Source organism: Peromyscus maniculatus, chromosome 12 (assembly GCF_049852395.1).
Source record: "Peromyscus maniculatus bairdii isolate BWxNUB_F1_BW_parent chromosome 12, HU_Pman_BW_mat_3.1, whole genome shotgun sequence".
Lineage (NCBI taxonomy): Eukaryota > Metazoa > Chordata > Mammalia > Rodentia > Cricetidae > Peromyscus > Peromyscus maniculatus.
The window spans coordinates 27,884,922-27,902,030 of NC_134863.1; the positions used below are offsets into that span (position 1 = coordinate 27,884,922).

General features: G+C 37.3%; 1 protein-coding gene across 4 annotated transcripts in view; it reads left to right on the forward strand.

Moving 5' to 3' along the window:
* Positions 1 to 17,109, forward strand: part of Iqcb1 (IQ motif containing B1) — a 55,797-nt gene that overhangs the window by 3,348 nt on the left and 35,340 nt on the right. For all 4 annotated transcript variants that reach the window (XM_015994584.3, XM_006975714.4, XM_076548833.1 and 1 more), the window contains exons 3-5: positions 217 to 332; positions 704 to 866; positions 3,118 to 3,247. In XM_015994584.3, coding sequence (XP_015850070.1) covers positions 233 to 332; positions 704 to 866; positions 3,118 to 3,247 — 393 coding nt within the window. In that variant the 5' untranslated portion in view covers positions 217 to 232. The remainder of the gene's footprint in view (positions 1 to 216; positions 333 to 703; positions 867 to 3,117; positions 3,248 to 17,109) is intronic.

Below are 17,109 nucleotides of genomic sequence, written 5' to 3' on the forward strand. Positions count from 1 at the left end.
AGATACTAGCCAAGGGCTAGCCTCATAAGCTGATCTTTGAAGAAATAGCCATATGAAGCCTCTTTCTACAATCTGTTTCTCCTATATGAATTCTATCCTAGAATTGTGTGGACAGAGAGTGAATGTAAAGCTAGCATAATTTCTGATGTTTTTAGTACATTTGACCTTTGGTTGGTTGGTTTGTTTTAATTTTTTTTTTAATATGTTAAAACACAGGTAGTAGGGGAAAAACATGAAGCCAACCGGTACAGACCCAAGGATCTTGTCTTTAGCTGCTGAAGTAGCGAAAAGTCCTGAACAAAATGTCCCTGTTATATTGTTGAAGTTAAAAGGTAAGAATTTTTTTTTTTTTTTTTTTGGTTTTTCAAGACAGGGTTTCTCTGTGTTGTTTTGGTACCTGTCCTGGATCTTGCTCTGTAGACCAGGCTGGCCTTGAACTCACAGAGATCTGCTTGGCTCTGCCTCCTGAGTGCTGGGATTAAAAGCGTGCGCCACCACTGCCCAGCAAAAATACTTTTATAGTTAGGAAAGACATTAAGTAAATATTGGTTCTATCATGATATGGTGTTAGTGTTATAATTTGTTTAGAGAAATCTTAACGCTGAAGAATAACATTTTCCTTATTGTCATATTTTTAATGATCACAGCATATAAATCTCTTGTGTGTTGAGCAAAATTAAGTATATTTTTTCTTTTGCCTTAGAAATAATAAACAATACCCCATTGGGAAGTTCAGAGTTGAAGAAAGTCAAACAAGATATATATTGTTATGACCTCATTCAGTATTGTCTATTGGTCCTCAGTCAAGATTGTTCTCGAATCCAGGGTGGTTGGACTACCATTTCCCAGCTTACACAGATCCTAAGGTAAAATGAAGCTAATAGATTAGCTTGTTCTAATTTTAACTATTTCTTTTTTATTTGTCACTCTAATAAGAATTAGAATCTCCTCTGATATGTTTGGTTGTACTTTTCTTTTACACAGTATGCTATTGTTTGTAACTATAGTAGCAATTGATTGTCTTTGGATTTCTTTCCACAGTCATCATTTCTTTTGTTTACCACTTGAGTCCCAACTGGCTAATATATTCCTATTGACTTGGGAATATTTGAAGAAATGAATAAATTAAAACTCTGTACTTGAAAAACTAATAGTAGAGATTGTGCAGCAGTGGTACTTGAATTGGGTGCCAAAATAAATGTATATAGCAAAGTACTATAGAAGAACAAGTATTGAACTTCATTTCACTTTGTAGTGATTTAGCTATCTAAATTGTATATTCATTAGGGAGCCCAAATGCTGTCCATGAAATTTAGAAGCAGCATTTACTTTTCTACTGCCATGTTAAAAATTGAAAGATCATAATGATTTTTAAAAAGAAGACAATAAAGGATAAGTGTTCTCAGTGCCTGAGTTAATCTTCTTTCCACTTCCATTTGATTTTAAGAAATTTATTATCTTATATGGTTGTCTGTATGTGGGAGTATGCACATGAGTACTGGTGCCCACAGAGGCTAGAAGAGCACATTGGATACCCTGGAGCTGAAGTTCCAGGTGGTTGTAGTCTGCCAGATGTGGGTTCTGGGATTTCAACTCTGATACTTTTAAGAGCAGCAAATGCTCTTAGCTACTGAGCCATCTCTCCAGTCCCATCCGATTTGATTTTAAATGAACTATCCACTATCCCCACAGGAGAGATATTTTTTTCATATTTATACTATCCTATTTTAGATTCTAACTTTCTAAACTGCCTACTCCTACTTTGTTATTTCATAAAGGCCCGATTCAAAGTATGCAGTTACAAAAAAAGTTATTAAATCTATGTAATACTCTTTTATACTTATTTTTCAAGATTACTTATTTCAGTATTGGTTGAACATAAGTAAATAAGTGCCTGTATATTTTTTGATCAGATGTGCTAGCTCATGACTATTGGTTGAATATAATTTCTTTTATTAATGCCACCTGTCATACAGTTGTCCTGAGTAGTTAAGTTTAAAAATTAAATAAAAAGTAAAACTTGATAGCAAGCGTTAGCCAGTTAGGTTTTTAGCATACTCAACTTGTAATTGCCATTCTTTATCAGTGTGTGCACATTTTGTTGAAAAGACTTAGACAATAGTTCTTATCATACTACTGCCTACTTTGGGTTGAAGGCTCTTTTTGGTATGAGACTACAAGTACTTTTAATATTGATTTTTTAAATATATTCAACTCATATTCAAGGATTAGCTTTAATATGTAGTTTCATGGAGATACTGTTCTCTAAAGAGCTTTTTCTTTTCTGTGTGAACGTTCCTATTACTGTTAGGGTATACTTCTACTGTTTTCTCTTCTGATATAAGAAATATATCAGGCAGATAATTTGTGGATCTTAAGAAAGTCTGTTGGAAAGAAGAATTGGTATGCAGCTAGAGTATTTTGTTTTCTTATCTTTGTTCCTTGAAGATTGACTTTACCCTAGTTATTTTTTGCTATTAGATTTCTAAAATATATCAGTTAACATAAATTAAATCATCAAGGTATTCTTTGCCTTTTAGGGTGATTGTAGCCATCTCACTGAAAATTTGTCTCATTTCTCTTTATTGTAAACCACGTGTTTTTCATGTTCTCTCTCTCTCTCTCTCTCTCTCTCTCTCTCTCTCTCTCTCTCTCTCTCTCTCTCTCTCTCTCTCCCTTTCTCTCTCTTCTGCCTGCCTACCTGTTTGTTTTTGTTTTCAGAGACAGGGTTTCACTATGTAAACTTGGATGACCTGGAACTGACTATGTAAACCAGACTGGCCTTGAACTCATAGCGCTCTGCCTGTATCTGCTTCCCAGGGTGCTGGTATTAAAGGCATGAACTATCATGCAGGCATGTCTTTCATTTCTTAAAGGGCCAGTATATTCAGTTTTAAAGTATGTGAGCCCTGGAACTAAATGCAAGCAAGGTCCATAGTGCTATAACGTCCAAAGTGCTATTTAATTTTCTAAAAAGTTGAAAAGTTCCAGCAAGTTTTTTATTGGTTTGTCAACAAAATAATGGCACTTAAGTTTTTCATTAAGGCACAATGCCTATGGAAGTTTGAACATGAAATTGATATTTGTTATTAACACAAACTTGTACTCTTATTTCAGCCATTGCTGTGTGGGCTTAGAGCCAGGAGAAGATGGAGAGGAATTTTACAAGGAATTACTTCCATCAGCTGCCGAAAATTTTCTTGTCTTGGGGAGACGATTACAAACTTGTTTCATCAATGCAGCTAAGGCATGTTTTTATTTGGTGTTTTATAGCCCAATAATTTTTATTCTTTTTTTCTCTGAGAGAGATCATAATTAAGAAATATAATACATGAAAGCAAAAATTCATTGGATGGGTTACAAGTAGCTTAGATTGAAGAAACAGTCCATAAATGTGAAGGTACACTAACAGAAAGTACCTCAACTAACAAACAACTACTACAGGATGCATAGAGGGAATGGCAGTAAGAATGAAGACTGAGGCAGGAAGGTGAGGAGTTTCACTGTACAACCCAGGCTGACTTCATACTCCCTGTGTACAGCCTTGAAGGTTTCAGAGTGTCAGTCCTTCTGCCTAAGTCTCCTGAGTACTGGGATTTTACACCAGATCTAGACTTTCCTCAGTTTTCCCATGTCATTTATCAAATTATGCTGTATCTGGCTGAATACAAGTAGATAAACATCTCTAACTAAAAAAAAAAAATTACAATGGAGAACTTAATCTCTGCATTAGAAAATTTGTGAATGCTCACTAAAGACTAGTGTATGACTTTTGAAGAGTCTAACCACTCAATTTTGGGCAGTATCTATATATATTTGTATCTATAGCATCTTCCTGGAACATACTCTCTACTTAAATGTTCTTCTTGTTATTCCCCTCTTTAATTGAAGCAAAGTTTGTTCTCTAAGCCCAGGGCTTTTCTGAATATCTAATGGTGATAAAGAAAATATATAAACTTTCTGTTTCATATTTCAAACCTATTCTTTATGAAAATATTTCAACTCAAGCATGGTGATCTTTATAATTCAAATATTTCTTGGGCGTATTATGCAAATGTAGATTGCATAATTTTCAAATATTTGAAAATTTCATTTGTACTTTATTGTTAATTGATTTCTAATTTAATTTTATTGTTACAAGATAACAACATTCATTTATGCTATATATAGCTGAACATATAAGTAGTGAATTTAAATATCTTTAACCAAAAATTACAGCCAAGAATTTAATCTCCACATTAGAATATGTGCTAGCTAAAGAATACTGTATGATTTATTCATTTATTCATTCTCTTTTAACTCTGTGTATTTCTGTCTCTGTGTCTGTCTCTTTCTGGTTTTGTTTTTAGTTTGTTTCTGTGTGTTTGAGCTAGGGTCTCATGTGAACTGGGCTTATTTGCCACAAGACTGACCTTGAACTCCTTCTCTTCCCGCCTCAGTCTTCATTCTTACTGCCATTCCCTCTATGCATCCTGTAGTAGTTGTTTGTTAGTTGGGGTACTTTCTGTTAGTGTACCTTCACATTTGTGGACTGTTTCTTCAATCTAAGCTACTTGTAACCCATCCAATGAATTTTTGCTTTCATGTATTATATTTCTTAATTATGATCTCTCTCCTTTAGAGTTTTCATAATCTTTTCCTTCATATCATAATCTTCATATTCTTCTTTTCTTGTAGATTCTCTACTATATTTATTGTAATTATTCTAAGCCTTTATTCGCAGACTGAATACTTGGATCACTTGAGAGTTTGCTTCTATTACCTTTACATTCCCCTCTTTTTTACAAGGTCAAAATTTTTTTCACATCTAGTGATTTTTGGTTTATCGTGGACACAAAGTGATACATTGTAGGATCACTTACCTTCCTTTAAGGACTGTTGAGAAGCATTTACATTCTGGCAGATCGGGTGATCCTCCAAAGATTTATTCCAGTTTTATGAGCGGAGGATTGCCCTTAGCCTACTCTTTCTATGTAGTGCTTTGGTTTAATTGAAAGTGTTAACCCAAACCATCTAATATGGAAGAGCCTAAACTCTAAACTCTGTGTGTCCAGCAATTGGCAGGAAATAAGTCTTCTAATTCCTTCAGCCCTCCAGCTATAGTTTTCCCTGGCTTCTTAGAACCTGTTCTTAAAAGTGTATAGTTAAAGTCAGAAATTGAGTGGACATTTACATACAGGTTTTGGAGCTTCCTGCTTTATAGCTCACTAGGCTGCTCTAGCTGTTTCAAAATTTCTGATACTTCAGGCTAGTTAGACTAGATTTTGTTTTTTAATTGACAGTAAAGTTGTACATACTCTCTAAGGGAACGATGTAATATTTTGATGCCTTTATACTGTATATAATATTCATATCAGGATAAACAATGTTTCCTCAGACATTGATCATTTCTTTATTATGAAAAAACACGTAGTTTGCCTTTGGGTGCCCTCTTGCTGTTGCATTAATGCTCTCTGCTATTCCTGGACCCCACCATAGAAAAGACAATAGGTGACCCCTTCACTCTATAATGGCTATCAAGATGATGTGGTCTGAGGAGCAAATATTCCTTTCCAGTATCATTCATAAAGTGAAGAGGATATAATGTTGTTATTACTAAGGGAATAGAGGAAGAGATTGAGCTCTACAACTGAAAGCTTTTGGAAGCAGAACTCAGACGTGCAGACTGAGCTCCAAAGGATACAGAAGTTAGATATTATAGAGCATCAGTTAGAAGAGCATAAGGCCTGATGGGAGGTTGAACTGTATCAACTGAAAGAACCAACCCAAAGATGACCTCAGAAAGTCAGAAGATAGACATCAGAGTAGATGAGCTTCAAGTCCAGCTGTTAACTCTAAAGGAATGGAGAAGCCTGTTCTAGATCAGTCAAGAAAACTAAGTGACAGCAAGATTATATGTGACGTTCTGAGGAGTGGGGGGAAGGCCAGAGGGAGACAAGGGAGATGGGGGAGGGAGGAAGAGGGAGAGAATGAATGGAGAAAATGATCTGAAGGAGAACAAGAGGTAGTTGAGCTACATAGGCCACAGAATTGATGATTCTTTGCCTTATCAAGTACCTACTTCAGATCTTCAGATTGAGGAGATGTTGGGCAAAATCCAGGCCTTGTCTAGAAACCACTATTCTAGTATCTAAGAATATTCTGTTTGTAGTCCACTTTCTATAAAGAAGTGCCACATCAGCACATCAGAATTTCAAGATGGAATTTGTGATCACACCTTGGAATTTGTGATAAAACCTTTTCATCACAAGAGGAGCAAGTTTTTGGAGACCATGTGTTCTGCCACTCTTAAGTGTCTAACAAGCCTGTTAGATCTGAAAGGATTTTCTGGTATAGGAGTATTTTGGCAATCTAGAGCCAAGGAATACCACAAAGTCACACCACACAATAAACCTCATACAAGATTTATTGGGGAAAAACACAGAATGGCTGCCTCTGAGCAGGAACAGAGACAACAGTGGGCTGGCTGAAGGTCTGACTTTTATAGGGTCTTTGGAGTATTCGCTGTGAACAAGTGGAAAGATACAGCACAAAGTATTGCTTTCCCATTAACCCTGAGTCACAGGGGTGGGGGTTTCCAAGTCCTGGGTTCAGGGCCAGGCCAGGGCCAGGGTGATTTTCTACTGGCCTGTTACTCTACAAGATCTATGCTGTATACATATTTCATAGTATAGATCATGTAGTTTGTACTGTATGCTATATAAGCAGAGAAGCCTGCCTAACGAGAAATCATTGGGAGTTTGCTTAGCACTGCTGCCTATAAAGGTGGAGTGGTGTCTTTTTATCTGTTAAATTGTATTGGCAGCTTCTGTTTCCATCCTTGTGGATGACTAAATCTGTCATAAATGAACTTACCTGCCTCTCATCTACCATTCCCATTCTTCCTCAGAACTCCATTATGAGGGCCCCAGGATAGAGCTGATCTTCTTGACTTGACCCTAAGTGATTGTCCTCCTAATTGTCCCACTGCAGTCACAGTCAGGCTTTAAGTGTATTTGTGCTCAGTCCTCAGTCCTAAACTAACTCTGAGGGTAGGAACAAGACCAGAGTTGAGATTTCTTCATCTTCTTCAATCCTTTTCAACCAGTTGTATTAAACTAGTCCAAAATGAGCCGGGCGGTGGTGGCGCACGCCTTTAATCCCAGCACTCGGGAGGCAGAGCCAGGCGGATCTCTGTGAGTTCGAGGCCAGCCTGGGCTACCAAGTGAGTCCCAGGAAAGGCGCAAAACTACACAGAGAAACCCTGTCTCGAAAAACCAAAAAAAAAAAAACCAAAAAACAAAAAAAAAAAACTAGTCCAAAATGGCACAGCAGAGAACTCAGATTCCAATTTGAATACCAAAGACTTCTCATCTTCATTTGTCAGTTTTGCTTTTTGTTTGTTTGTTTTGACTTTGGAGACAGGGTTTCACTCTAATCCTGGCTGACCTGTGGGGCGTTTACCCACCACCCCCACAGCTTCCCAGAGTTTTCTTGAGTGCGAGCAGCAGGAAATATTAGATAGAAGGATTTATAGCGGAGAATCTTGTGGAGATAAACAGATAGAAAATAAAGGATAGCCTCGAGAGGGCCTGGAACCTATTCCAACGGGCCCGGACTGTCTCTGGTCCAGGGTTTTTATAGAGACGCCAAGGGGTGGAGCAAAAGACCTCCTCCCCCAGCACAGCCAAGTGCAGACCATCTCAGACACCTGCACTCAGGCCCGTGGTCCTGATCATCCTCTATTCGGACCTGCTGGGTAAAGCCACGAGGAACCCCAGAACGGGCTCCCACAGGTCCCCCCTTCTTAATATATAAAAAAATAACTATTAATGGCTTACAGCAATCTCCATAGCTGTTACACCTCCCAGTATGGGAGTAGAGGATGATATAGATGGCATTTCTCTTTTGAATTAGGTCCAAGGTGACTACAGCAGTCTTAGCTGCCTCAAGCCCTTTCTAAACCAAAACTCGGTGACTACAAACTTAAAGAATCCCTTAGCTTCATCATTACCATTAACAGGTTAACATAAATATTGCTATACATAGTCACAATTCTCTCAATCTTACAACTCAAAGCAAACTCTTAACAGAACCATTTGAATTAGCATATATGGTGCTATATATAGTTAACAATTTTCTCCGTCTTACAACTTTAACTCAATCATTTGAATTTTCTTGTTAACATAGGAAAAACTTCGATGTATTCACAAACTTAAATATTTCCTTAACTCCACAAAACCAGGGTGCATTAATATCAATAGGTTTCTGCGAACATAATTCAATCTCATAACTCCTCCTTTTCTTTATAATTTTTTAAACAGTCTCAAACCTAGTTAGAGGAACCCAAACTTATCTGTTTAAACAGTTCCATTTGTAACACAAAACCAGTTCCATAAGTAATTCCATTTTTACATAAACAGTTCCACAAAACAATTTATAAATCACCAGTTAATAAAGCATATATGCATACACAAAACTGCATCTTGATTCTAAGTAGAAATACATTTCTTCATTTAAACAGTTCCATTTTTAACCCAATTCCAGAAAACTGTTCCTAGGTCATTACTATAAGTAAGCTCAAAATTGTCCCATTGCAATGAAATCTCTATTGTTCATTTCATTTAAGTACCAAAATTCAAATGATAAATATTGGTACTAGCCTTCCAAATTTGAAGAAATCCATAACCAAAATGTTTTTATAATTTTATCTCATTTTAAGTTCAAAAAGTTCAAACAAGAAATAAATTCTGGTATCAGGCTTTCACTTCCAAATATGAAGAGACGTTTTTCAACCAAAACTTTTTGCAGTTAATTTTTGTTCAAACAAGCGTCTCTGCAACTTTTGTTCTCACAGACAGACCTTTTTAGTTATAGTAATATTTTAAACCGCACCGTTTTTGCTGTTAGCTCAGGTTTTTCTGTGCTGCGTTGATATTCCACGGATCTCAGCCGCGGATGCCTTGTGCTGGTTCTGGCCTCCGCCATTCTTAGCTTCTTAGCAGCTTCTGGAGCTTTTGAAACCATTCAGACTGCCTACCTTGCAGTCTACTAGGACACTATATCTCCTGTGTCTCAGGTGTTTTTACCATATACATTAATAGACTCACACTTAACATTTACCCTTTTTCACAAACTCACATAACGTGTTTAAGCATAAACTCATTCAACATTACACATTTTTACAAACTCACATATAACATATTAACATCTACTTATTTATACTTTAAGGAAACTATAGAACTACTTTAGCAAATATATTTATTAATTCTTATATACTTATATTCATTCCATCTTATTTCTTATTTAAACTTACATTTACAACTAGCATCTTACAAGCTTATTACTACATGTCTTAAGACTACTTTAGATACTTCTTACAAGCTTATATTCTTAAAGGAACTCTATAGATCTATTTTACAAACTTATATAGGCTACCATTAGCATATATCTAACTTAGCAAACACCTAAAGATTTCTTAACACAGATCTAACAAGACAGAATTTTTACAAACTCACATATCTTATTTTCGTCTTTCTACTTCTTACTCTTAATTATTATCACCATCTCTATCAGAAAAATTCTCTTAACTAGACAGGAAGTACGTACATCATTTCTAAAGTTTAGAGTTCATAGTCAGCTTTGTTATAAAGCACTGGGATTTAGTGAGTGTTGTCATTATAGAGTTGTGGTACTTGTTGCTAGGGGATTGTAACTTTCTCAGGACGAAGCCACACCCCAAAGTTGCGAGTCGGCCTTTTGGAACCAGCAGAGATGCACTGTCAGCAGTAAACGGTTTTTAACTAGAGGCTGTCCCTTCACCCAAATTCATAGTAGTTCCCCTAAATGCTTCAATTCAAACAAACGTTTCTATCACAGCAGTACTTTTGGTTTGTTCTACTGAAAAACTTTACGCTGAGGGTGAAATTATCATATTTAGCTGCTGTAAAGCTCTTCGCCATATACTGCACAGCTATTAGGCGATATCAAGTATTTTTCTAAAGCAGCTAGTAAAGCCAAAAGCGGCAAAGCTCCGAATTCTTATTTCCTCACTGTTTGCATTAACCAGTGACAAAACCTCAGAAATACTAATCGAGCCACTTTCATTCTGGTTCCTTATAGGAACGTCATTGGAGCTGACTTTTCTTAGTTCCACACTCCTTACCAAACGCTCCGGTAACCACCGAGCTTCATTCTCCTCTTGTGAAAAAACACAAACATGTCCTCGACCCCATATTAAAACAGGATCGGGACCCTTCCATAATCCCGAGCAGGGATCTTTCCATTTCACTTGAGTTTCAGGATTTAGTATTTTCACTTCATTAGCTTTAACTCCTGATGTTATTAGCAGCGGTGATATTTAGCATTGATTTCTTATAAGGAACTTTCAGGTAAAGCAACTCTTTTGTAAGACAGCTAGATTTTCTGAAGTTTGTTTCCCATCTAGAAAGCAGTCATTTCTTTTCTGAATGCCTGTTTCCTTGTCTCCTTATTAGATTTGCAAAGGAATTACTCATTGCAGGCAGTTTGTTCAAAAGGCAAAAAATTTTTAATTTCAGCAAGTTTTTTCATATCTAAGACAAAGTTCAGTGTATAAACTGCTTTCCCTTGTTTTGAGGATTTTAAAGTGGCTTGTTTGCTCTTATAGGTAGCTTTTTGTCATCCAACTACCATAAAAACTTTTCACAGCTATTAGGGTAAATAAGGCATTTTACCAATGGAACCCCAAACCGCGAAGCACCTAGTTCCATATCCTTTCAATTTTTCATTGGAACTGACACTTAAACTCTTAGATGATTTTCCTCCTTATTCTTTTTAAAGGCTGTATTTTAAGTTTACCATGAACATATTTTTGAGCTGACAAAAGTGTTTCAGGGCAATGTCGCCATCTTTAGCAGAAAAACTACCTTTCCCAGAATGCATTTCCCTTATATCAGTCCATAATAATATCAGTCCCATATATCATTTCCCATAGTTCTTTTTGGGTCTGAGAGTCAAAACTGGTTCTCTTTTATCAGACTTGCTTACAAATTCTTGCCCGGGAGGTTTGAACCAAGTTTTTTGCTTTTGCAATGGGAGATTTGAACAAGCATTTTACATTTTCAGTTATGGGACATTGGGAGGTTTCTGGTCTCTCAGCTGGCTTTAACAGGTGTCTCTCCATTTGACACTGGCCCAGGATCAGAACCACACCTACCTCGTTAGCGCGCATTGAGGCTGGCATTTCTGATAGCAACTTTCCTCGGGGCTTGTGTTTGTCTTAGCCAGTCAGTGAAAAACAAGATCATGTACAACAGAGCTTTTCCATAGCTCCTTCAGAGAGATTTTCTCCCACTGATTTTATTCTCATTTTGCTTGTTCCTTCCTTCCCCAGATGCAGAGCTTCAGCTATCTGTCTGCGGCTCTGTACCTCTGCTAGCTGCTTTTGGAGGTAGGGGCTTTTTCTCTCCCCCGAAACTGCCTCAAACTCGAGCAGCTTTGTCAGGTCATGCATTTTCTGGGGAGGAATCTGTTCCCTCTGTTTCTTCAGAGTATTTCTCCCTGACAGTATCCAGTTTGGTCTCAGTTTATCCCCTCTACCCCAGAAACAGTTTCCGACACTACAGTGGCGGCTTTTCCTGCTACTGAAGGTAGGGGCTTTTTGTCCGTTTCTGTTTTCAGGGTCTATGGTTTGCGTACAGACTGAAAAATTTAACAAGGGAGGTTTTTGCCGTTTCTAAACTCCCATTAGGACAGGTGTTTTGCCTCATCAGGCCTTTACCTGGCCCAGTCCCCCAGTGGGTTGCATTTGCTTGTCTGGGTGCTCAAGGACAGAGCTTATGCCAGAGGCAATCACCCCTTAGGGCTACACTCCCTCATCTCATCGGGAGTCAGTTGAAACAAAGCTTTCTCAAAGAGATGCTTTCTCTGACAGAAAAGAAAGCTTTACTCCTGGATAGTTCTGTTCTGCCCTGGCTGGGCTCTTTCCCCAGACAGCGTTCTGACTCGGCAGCACGACTGCTTCAGACCCAGTTCAGCTTTACTGTTTTCCCAGAAAGGTCCTTTCTCTAATAGGAAAGCTTTTTCTCAGATTTCTTTTTGTAGTTGTGGACCTTTCAACCCGGGACTTGTAGGAAAGTGGACAACTGTGCCGTTCCCACAGGCTTTAGCTTGCTTGTTCATTAGCAATCTTCCCCTGGGTCCTGCACCTTCTTGCCTCAGCTCTGTGCTCCAGGAAGTTTACCACTGCAGAAACCCTAGTATCCCCAAAATGCACTCCAACTCAGAGATGCTGGCCAGTCACCTCTGGGTTTTTGGTCAAAAGTGAGGATACAATGCTAACAGTTTGCATTGCTTCAGGGGATCTTTGCATTAGGAGGATTAGGAGCACCTTTTCATTCTGAAATGCTCACTCAAAACCTTTGCTGCCTCAGCTCAGCTGTAACTGTGAAGCTTGACTATTTTGCTTTTCTCAGGTAAAGTTTCCTGCCCTTTTTGGGCTCTCTGTAGCTCTTCACCCACACTCTCCCCAAGCGTTTCCCTCAGGGTACTCTGACCCACTGTCTTTTACTAGCTTGAAGAGACAGAGCTTAGAAGGGGTTTTTAGAAACTTGTCCTTGCCTCCTGCATTGCAGGGATGATTTTTAAAGCTTGAAAGAGAACTTAGAGGTTTTGCTGTCTTAAGAGGTTTGTTGTTTTCCCTTAGAGCTAATCACAGGTCGTCCCCATACTAATATCTTCAGGTGAATCTAATTTTTGTCCTCTGGACAAATTTAGTTAAGTTTAAGAGAGCTTTTGAGCAAGATTAAGGCTTTTTAGAGAGGTTTTTCCCCCCAAATTTTCCAAGAAAAGCTTTATAGCTTAAGAGAAAGATTTCTTCCCCCCCAGGAGAAAGACCAACTTTTCCCAAAACTTCCCAACTTTAAACTTTGACTTCTTACACCCCCATTTTTGCCTCAGGGAGAAATTACTTTCTCCTGCCGCTTGGACTTAGCATTTCAGCTGTCCCCAGGTCAAAAGCTTCCATAGGAAACTTTTTCTTCCCCATAAGCTCAAAGAAGAGCTTTTTTACTACCCGTAAAGCCCAAAGAAAGATTTTTTTCCCCAGTTTGCTTTCAAAGCCCCCAAAGTTAGAAAGTTGAAGAGTTTTTCTGTCTAGTTGCCTTACTTATTTTTTCCTACACAATCTTACACTTCTAAGTTTTTCCTAAACTATATTACTACCCTATACCTTATACTTATCACAGATAGAAATTGAGAAAGGGATAGAAGATAGAAAATTTTGACAGAAGAGAATTTCGCTGCAGCATCAGACATCCTTCCAGTCCGCTTTCCTTTTCTCTCGAGGATAAAACCCCTGCCTCACCAATATATATATATATATATATATATATATATATATATATATATATATATATAATATTTTTTTTTCATAACACCGGCATGCCTTTCCACTGGCAGGGCTGACTCAGCACTTTCACCAAAAACTCTGTAATAAAACTATTATTTTCCTTTATCTTTAGTCCCTATTACTTTGTCTTTAGTCCCTGTTCATTTGTCTTTAGTCCCCCCTTTTTTTGTCCCTTTTTTCTTTAGTCCCTGTTCGGGCGCCATTCTGTGGGGCGTTTACCCACCACCCCCACAGCTTCCCAGAGTTTTCTTGAGTTCGAGCAGCAGGAAATATTAGATAGAAGGATTTATAGCGGAGAATCTTATGGAGATAAACAGATAGAAAATAAAGGATAGCCTCGAGAGGGCCTGGAACCTATTCCAACGGGCCCGGACTGTCTCTGGTCCAGGGTTTTTATAGAGACGCCAAGGGGTGGAGCAAAAGACCTCCTCCCCCAGCACAGCCAAGTGCAGACCATCTCAGACACCTGCACTCAGGCCCGTGGTCCTGATCATCCTCTATTCGGACCTGCTGGGTAAAGCCACGAGGAACCCCAGAACGGGCTCCCACACTGACCTATATGGAATTCTATGTAGGTCAGTTTGGCCTCAAACCCATAGAAATCTGCTTTTCTCTGCATCCTGGGTGCTAAGGGTGTGTTAGGCCCAACAAGAAGCATTTTATTCCTGACTCATGGCCAGGAAATACTTCACTTTAGCAAGGTGTAATGATGGACATCTATATTTCAACAGTCAGGAGATTGAGGCAGGAGGATTGTGAGTTCAAAGCCGCTTGGGCTGCATAGTGAGGCTCTATCCCAGGGAAAAAAAATAGGAGGTGGTGGGGGGAAAAATGGAAAAAAGTCTTTCTATCTAGATATCTCTCATTGACATGTTCTATTATTTTCTATGCACATAACATTTATGATTATGTCATATATGTAAATAGGTATGTCTTGCTCTGGTTGCCACAATATTCACTGTGGCAGCTCAGGCTGGCATGGAACTCAGCAATCATCCTGAATCAACATCCCAAGTACTAAGACCATGGGCCTGAGCCACTTCATGTCTATAATTCTTTGAATGATTAATTAGGAGTTGTTAGAAACTATATGAGCTTGCAACTTTGTTAACAGTATTAACTTTTACTGTCAAAATAATGAGACACCTATTTGTTAATCTCTTTAATATTCAAAATAAATTACTCCTTTTTAAAAGTAAAAGTTTAACATTATATATAATCATCCCATGTGCCATAGAATACCTCAAATTATCTCTAAATATTAGATAATACCTATTGTTAAACTTTCCCCCATCATCTTCTATTACCCCTAGCCTCTGGTAACCAGTCTTCTAGTCTCAACTTCTATGAGATCAGCTTGTTTTAGATTCTTTATGTGTGAATTCATATAGTATGTGACCTTCTGGTCTGGCCTACTTCATTTACTGACGTTCACTTCCACTCATGGTGTTGCTAATGATAGAAATTCATCCTTTTTATGCCTGAAAAGTATTCCATTATTTGTGCATTCATTGGTTGATAGATACTTAGGTTATTTCCATTTTTTTTTACTATTATGAATAGTGTTATAATAAAGGAGTGCAAAAATAGGAGTACTTGCATATTGATATTAATTTCACTCCTTCTAAATAAAAACATAGCAATTAATTACTGCATATAAATCTTGTTGAATTCCCACACAATGTTCTATAATTATAACAAATTTATATTTCTTTTTTTTTTTTTTTTTTTTTTTACATTCTCCTTAGCACTTTTGTTATTTTTGTCTTTTTGATAATAGCCATTTGGCCAACTGGGGTTTTGATTGCCCTTTTCCTGATAATTATTAAAACTGAGCATTTTCTAATAAACTTGTTGGCCATTTGTATGTGTTCATTTGAGAAATGTCCTTTTAGATTTAAAATAAAATTCTTTTCTGCTTTCAGTTATTTGAATTTTTATATATTATTCTATTCATCAAACCTTTGTCAGATACATAGTTTGCAAATATTTAATAGGTAGTCTCTTTACTCTTGAATTTCTTTCTATGGATTTTTTTCGAGCTTCTTTTCCTCTGTTTTACACACACACACACACACACACACACACACACACACACACACACTTGAATGTTATGGGAACAACCACATGTATTAGTGCTCTAGCAAACAGAACTCAAGCGAAAACAGAACAAATAGGAGTTTGTGCCCCCCCATATGAATTAATTTAAAGAAGTTAGCAGTTATATAATTCTGATATATGGCAGTTTATAGTTTATAATTTAATTTATATTATATGAATTGATACTTTAAATTCAAAAGCTGAGAGCCAGTAGAGTTGTTGGAATAGCACCAATCTAAACCCTGGCAGGATCAAGTTTTAAAACAGTTCTCTATATCCATTTTTCTCATTATAAGACACTTATGAAAGTTGCTTGTTAACTTTCACCCTCAGTCTATGAGGATAAATCCTTTTTCCTTTGAAGAGTTATTGGCAGAATATACCTTTGGGCCTACTGCTGTATTAGATTTGAATACATTCACAACTTTTGTAAATTACGGAGAGAATTCATCAGTGTCATAGTTTAGGCTACTATAACATAGTAGACTGTTCAGTTTAAGAAAAATAGACATTTTTGGTTTTGCAATTCTGGATGCTGGGAAGTACAAAAATAAGACAAATTTAGTTACTAGTAGAACCTAATTCGTAGTTGGCAGATAGAAATGGCTGCCATCTGGGTATGTGTTCACATGGTCTTTGTCGGGGTGGGGTAATCTTATAAGGGCACTAAGTTCATCAAAAGGACACTGTCCTTATGATTTCATGCTTCTACAAATATCACATTGGGGTTAAGACATCAGCATATGAATTTTGGGAGACACAGTTCATAATAACCACTGTTATATTACATTCTATTTTAGAGTATTGATTTTATGAAGAGTAGATACTGCCTTGTACCTAAATAATTGTTAGACTAATAAGATCTCAGCTGTTTCTTACAGAAAACCGAAGACTAATGTATTTTTATTTCAAAACATTAAATAAAAAAATGACAAGAGTGGAATTAAGGAGCTGGAGAGATGGCTTAGTGGTTAAGAACACTGGCTGTTCTTGCAGAGGACCTGAGTTTGATTACCAGCACCCACATGGTAGCTCAGAACTGTCTGTTAACTTCACATCCAAGGGATCTGACTCCCTCTTCTGGCCTCAGGCATTGCTTGGATGCATGCATGCAGACAAAAACATACATATTAAATAAATCTTATAAACAAAAAGAATTAAATAAGAAATGCAACAACATGGACAGCATGCTAGCCCAAATAATAAGAAATATTGTTTGTAGATTTAACTCCATGGTCACAGAATCTTGAGTAAACATTAGTCTACTTGGGAGCTTCCAAGCAAATTCTTAAGAATTTGATAGTAAGTGGGTAATATATAACATAGTAGGACATATATTAGATGTTTTGGCCAAAGCTACACACTAGTTTTAAATATCTCCATTTGTATCAGAAAAGAAAAATACCTATTCAAGAACTTTGAAATGGTCTAAGGGCAAATTTTGTTAACCAGTGTCAGGAGTTGAAAATTAATGGTTGACATTATCTAACAGGCTTTTTAAAGTAAAGTCTGGACATGTAGAAATACATCTCCCTTTGAGATTGACAACAAGAACTATGATGCCCTTTCTTGTATCTTTGGATAAAATTGGAAAAGGGAGTTTACTAGACTAAGAGGAAACAGTCTAATGTGACATTTTT